The sequence below is a fragment of the Spinacia oleracea genome, chromosome 6, assembly GCF_020520425.1.
Source record: "Spinacia oleracea cultivar Varoflay chromosome 6, BTI_SOV_V1, whole genome shotgun sequence".
NCBI lineage: Eukaryota > Viridiplantae > Streptophyta > Magnoliopsida > Caryophyllales > Amaranthaceae > Spinacia > Spinacia oleracea.
In genome coordinates this window covers 105,647,020-105,652,985 of record NC_079492.1, presented here as the reverse complement: position 1 = coordinate 105,652,985, position 5,966 = coordinate 105,647,020, and the positions used below count along the sequence as shown (strand labels likewise).

Genomic DNA, 5,966 nt, shown 5'->3' with positions numbered 1-5,966 from the left:
CATTTAATGAAAAGCCACCCATCCAAATAAAGAGGGATAAAAAATATTACGGAATAGAATATACCTATTTTAGGAAATTAAAAAAAACAAATTTAAAATGCAAAATGCATCATGACCAAAAAAATAAAGAAAAATAAAGTTTTTAATTAAATCCCCTCTCTTTGTGACCCAACGTTTTTCTCGAAGGTAAAGGCCACACAAAGTCACAAACCCACACGATTAGACGGACAATTCCACGTGTCGACATCGTAAGGAGGCTAAGATCACCATTGGTGGGGTCATCCAAAATTAGATCAAAAGAGGTAACGGGGAATAACCGGTGAGTTGGCTTACTTTAAACCGGACACACCGGTAAGAGGGGGTCAATGGTATAAGATCAGGGGTTTAAGCAAAAAGGTTGGGTGGTTTTCAGAGGGTTTTGGCGATCAGGCATTGTTGATAGACAGATAAAGGAGAGAGAAAGCAAACATTTTTAGAGAGAGAATTCTTAATTCTTAATTTTCATTTTGTGAGTTAAAAAAAAAAAGAAAATCATGGATAGAAATTGGAAAACGTGAAGCAAAATTTAGAATTTTCTTAGTAATCTCCGACCAATTTTGCAAATCTTACCCCACTTAAATTTTCTGGGTTTTTCCAGCCATTCCCAATCAGACTAAGGTGAGAGATTCGTAATTTTCTTTGTTACTCATCAATGTTTGCACAATTGGTTGATGGGTGTTTTTTTAATTTTATTATTTATTTAAAATTTTTAACTTTTGTAATGGATTGATTCATTCTATTTTCTGTGTTTTGTTGGGGGGTTGGTGTGTGATTTGGGAAATTCTGATTACAATCGGTACGATCCAAGACAATGCAGATTTTCTGGGTTTTTAGTTTGATTCTATGGGAAGATCTATTTTCTCCGAAATTTATGATTTCTATATTGGAATATTCCCATGTTTTTTTAAAGAAATTTTCAGTGCGTAAATTTATGGGTTCAGGGTTTTTGATCAAATAAATTGTTACTCCATAGAATTTAGAAAGGGTTTTAGTTAATTAGATCATCATTGATTTTTTTCTTTTTTCATTGTTGTCAGTTGATGTTTGATGAAGAAATGATTTTTGGGTAAGATCGAACAGTTTGTCATATGATTCTTTCTAGAGTAGTTCCTTTCTTTTTTTATTATCTTACTAGGTTGTTGCTGTAATTTAAGGTTTCTCTGGTCTGGATGATGTTTTACTTCCTGCTCGATCATGAAAATTGTGTGTTTTGGATTGTTCTAATTTGATGATAACTATCATCAATCAATTAATTGGGTGGGCCCTTTGGCAGAAGTTTGAATCTTCTTTCCTTTATAATCTGAGTGATCATTTTGTGATGAGTTTTGGATTGAGCATCTATTGCTTGGAGTGATCATTTTTGTGAGTGATCATTTTGTGACGAGTTTTGGATTGAGCATCTATTGCTTGTAGTGATCATTTTGTGATGTGTTTGCCTTTATTGTCTCTTTTGTGCAACAAACTGAGTAGGATTGGCCTTGGGTTTTGATAGATTTTACAGGCGAATTGGTTGATGCTGATAGTAGCATTGAATTGAAGACTCTTTTTGGTATGTTCTCCTCCATATGTTGCAGAAGAGGTTGTTAGATTACGGATTCAGTGGATATCAGGTGCCTTTCATCCCTAGAGCTGCTAGGTCTGCTAGGGTAATTTCACTTTCATTTGATTTTTTTTGCTCTTAATATGCACCCTTTTGAATTCCATAACAAGTACTCAGATTTTGTTATATAAACTCAAATTTCAGAAGAGAGGCTTAATTCGAGAGAAAGCTGCGGACAATCTGTCTGCATTTGATTTACTGGCTACTGTAGCTGGGAAATTGCTCGAAGGAGAAAGTTCTCAGCACACACCAGACGAGAAAGATCAGCTCGGCAATGCTCAAGATGTCGTCATGCAGGAGCAAGATGAGGGAAATTTGTGTGTGAAAGATGAGCATTGTGATAAAGGGATTAATTTGGAGATTGGATTACAAGTTGAGGATCATGATTGCATTGTGAAGGAAATTTCAGGTCCTCGAAATGATGCTTCTCCAGCTCCGGCTTCTGTAATAACCTCGTCTCATTGCCTAGAGAAGGATGATTTTCTTGTTAAGATGGATGTGAATGATGACAAGAGTGATTTCTGCAGTCATTCCAGGAACACAGAGGGATATGCTCCTGGTCATACAGATTCTAGTATTCGTAATGGAAATGAATCTCCAGAAGAACATGATGGCAAAGGAGAGATACTGTCAGGCAATGGGCTTGATATGCACTGTTCAGAGGATCCTGAATTTTTCGATGGGGATTCTCCTGCAGTAGCCAGTTCAGATTGTAGTATCAAACTGTCTTTGGGCGTGGATCACTACCCTTGTAGGGATAATAATAATGTAAAAGTAGTTACTAGAGATGATGACGAAAATTCTTCTGAGTGTACTCAACCTAGCACAATGAAAGCCGCTAGGTTGCCTGCACGTATAGGTGATCGTAGAATAAGGAAGCTGCTGGCTTCCAAGTATTGGAGAGTAAAGGATGGGGATCATTCCGATACTGGTATATTACCTCTCCTTTCTTCTTTTCTGTGTTGTAGTCTTTTTTTACTAGCATTATCTGACTGCTTTAAGTCTGATGATGATTTTTTTTTGTTTCACTTTGCAGGATTACGCTGCATTTACCGTAGCAGGAGGACTGGTTATAAACGTCAGAGATCTCAGAGGATCTATCCTTTCAAGAAGAGGAAGTTCTATCACTATAGCTCATTATCTAATTCTGACGGAGATACTGGATGTAAAGGTGTGTATGATTCTTCTGAAAGGGCCATTGATTGAACTGACTGTGTTTTCAGTACCAGCCACTAGCCAGGCATAGAGCTATGCCCTCTGGTATTTGTGTTGTTTACTACTACGTATCCATTAAATAATGTATTAATTGCTGTTATTGTACATCATTTTGTAGCCAATGGTTCTTCATCATGTGTTGCTGGCCAGAGCACATCCTTTGCATCCAGGGAATCCCACGGTATGACATCAATCGATGGAGCAATACATATCTGCTTTTTTGTCTTGGTTGAGCGTCGAAATGGGGGAGTTTCTCATATGATAATATCTTTCATTTTCCTCAGTGAAGCTGAGGATCAAGTCCTTTAGAGTGCCGGAACTTATTATTGAGATGCCTGAGACAGCTACTATTGGTGACCTTAAGGTAAAATGATTCTGTATTATGTTTATTTTGTTGCCCTGAAATCCATTATCTCTATTTTCAGCCCATGTTTTTATCTCTACTTGTGCAAACTTTAATGTTAGTGCCTGTATGCCTTTTGTTACTAATTGTTGTAGAATATAGCTGTGGAAATTCCATCTATTTCGATATATGGACCTCACCCTGTCTGTTTCAACTTCTAAGCCAACCTTGCTCTATATCTTGACTCATTGTTGATTTATATATGTTGTTGAGTAAAGAATGAAAGTGTATCCTAACTTTTGATTTTTTTTCTTCCAGAGGTCGGTATTGGAAACTTTGACTGCCTTAATTGAAGGTGGACTGCGTGTTGGGGTGCGCCATCAAGGAAAAAAGATCAGAGACGATAACAGAACACTTGTGCAGTCTGGTATCTGTCATGATGACAACGTAGAATCTCTGGGTTTCATTCTGGAGCCCAACCCTTCACATATCAGTACACCTGTTTCTTCTGACAATTCTCTCATGCTCTCTACTGATGTGCCTCAGCCTGTATCAAGGTAGCTGTCGCTTTCTTAGTTATCACCACATTTTGTAAAGTTATAGCTTTTGGGTTTTCGGCATTGTCAGAAAATGCCTAGGATTTCAGAATATGACCCCTCATACCAGTATGTTTATGGATATCTATCTGTATGTTTCTTAGGATCTGGTTACAGGTTTAACAAACTTTCTCTTGCGTTCTCTATTCAGGTGTCCTATTACGAGTGCAAATAATGACGGAGCTTATCATGATCATATGGTGACGAATTTGGGCAATTTAGTAGAAAGTGATCATGATTCAGCTCCTTCACCTGCTGAAACCACAGCAGAGAAAGGTGCAGTAGATTTCCGAGCTTTAGTTGCCCTTCCTGAGGGCACCCCACAGGCACTGGCCGTAGTTCAATCTCATCAAAAATCTAAACGATCTGAGATGGCACAACGTAGAATTCGTCGACCTTTCTCTGTAACCGAAGTTGAGTCTTTAGTCCAAGCAGTCGAGAAGCTTGGCACTGGAAGGTATGTATCTTTTGCTTCCCCATGTTCCTTTTTCCTCTAAACTCTTTGAAGTGGCACAGTTTTAATTTATTGGCATTCGGGATTGATACTAGGTGGCGGGATGTTAAACTAAGAGCATTCGATAATGTGAAGCATCGAACCTACGTTGATTTGAAGGTAATTTTTGTTACTGCGTTGTATTATCTAGGTTTTGTTTAGAGCCAAGGCTTCTTTGTTATGGAGTACCTATCTTACTAGAACACGTCCGGACGGACTGGACCCACATGGTGGATTGTTTATACTCTTTAACAGTTGGTACAACAAATGGTTGCGTGTATTAACAATCAAATCATTTGGCTTTCTTTAAGTAAAATAAATATTTAATCTTTTATTTGCCGCAAAGAATCTTTTGTTGTTTCCTCCACAAGACTTGTTTCCCTTTCCCCTTAACAAACTGTAGTAATGAGTGATGACAGTGAAGTTGCCCTCTTCTAAAACAAGATTGCCCACTTTCTACCTTTTTGAATTTGTTTGATCATAGTATAATGCAGCAAGCGAGATCTATACATAATCCATTGCTTTAATAAGATGAGAGAGAAATGGTGTTTGTTTTTCCTTTAAATTTATTATGTAGTTTAGTGGTAAAGTCACGTGGCGAAAGGTTGATGATATTATTATTTGGGAAAATCCAGGATAAGTGGAAAACATTGGTGCACACGGCAAGAATATCCCCTCAGCAAAGGAGGGGAGAGCCTGTTCCTCAAGATCTGCTGGACAGGGTGTTGGCTGCCCATTCTTACTGGTCTCAACAGCAAGCTAAGCAACAGCTCAAACAACCATCCGATGCCTGCCTCCTCCTTTGAAACAATCAAGAACATAGGAGGCTACTGGCGGCGGATATTGTGGATTTTATATAAATATATACTCCGTAGAATGAACAGATCATACATTTCAGTTTAGATATGGTATGTCCAGATTTTAATTTTCCTTTCTGACATTATATTGATGATGATGATGATGATGATGATAATGGTGATGATGATGATGACGACTATGAATGATTGTGATGTAAAAAGTAGTGACAGGGGAGGAGTGAGATTGAAGCTGAAGGTGTTCCCTATGAATCCATGTAATATCTCTATTATGGCTCATTTGCCACGATCCACGTCTTTTCCTTGGTTGGGGAAAGGAGGGGGATTGCTCGGCGCTTGTAAATGGTTGACGGAATAAGAGCTTTGCTAACGGAATTCGTTGGGCACTCCATTTCCTCACTTCTTTTCCCAAATTGGAGGGTTTATTTTTATTTTAATTTTAATTTTAATTTTTAATTTTTAATTTTATGGAAATAGGAAGAGATGGGTTATAGGAGTAGTTTTAGATGATTCACTTGTTAGTTGGTCTTTGAATTGTAGCTGGTCTTACGTTGTTGTTATTGGCTGGTTTTATGGTCAAGGCTCATTTCACATGTAAGGTTTATGTAATTGAATATTGAGTTGAATTGTACAATTGGTTTCATTTCTTACTCAAATACTGGTATACCTCAACCATATTTGTATCCGTAGTTCCATAACATGTAATCCAGTATGTGGTACTGGTACTGGTACTGGTACGATAACCAAGTAACATGTAATCCAGTATGTGGAATTGGAAAATCATACATTTTTATGAAAGCATGTGATATGGTTCAACTCCATATTAAATCTGATTTGCGAATTGCGATAGTAGCTGTAAGCGAAT

The 5,966-nt window shown here is 37.7% G+C and overlaps 1 protein-coding gene across 1 annotated transcript; it reads left to right on the top strand.

The window, feature by feature from the left end:
- Positions 1–394: 394 nt before the first annotated feature.
- LOC110802533 (telomere repeat-binding protein 5) lies at positions 395–5,757 on the top strand. The gene is made up of 10 exons (XM_022007958.2): positions 395–657; positions 1,532–1,685; positions 1,784–2,570; positions 2,676–2,810; positions 2,973–3,035; positions 3,139–3,218; positions 3,516–3,754; positions 3,945–4,250; positions 4,343–4,406; positions 4,922–5,757. The coding sequence occupies exons 2-10, from the start codon at positions 1,605–1,607 to the stop codon at positions 5,090–5,092; spliced, it is 1,926 nt and encodes a 641-aa protein (XP_021863650.1). The 5' UTR covers positions 395–657; positions 1,532–1,604; the 3' UTR covers positions 5,093–5,757.
- Positions 5,758–5,966: the final 209 nt, after the last annotated feature.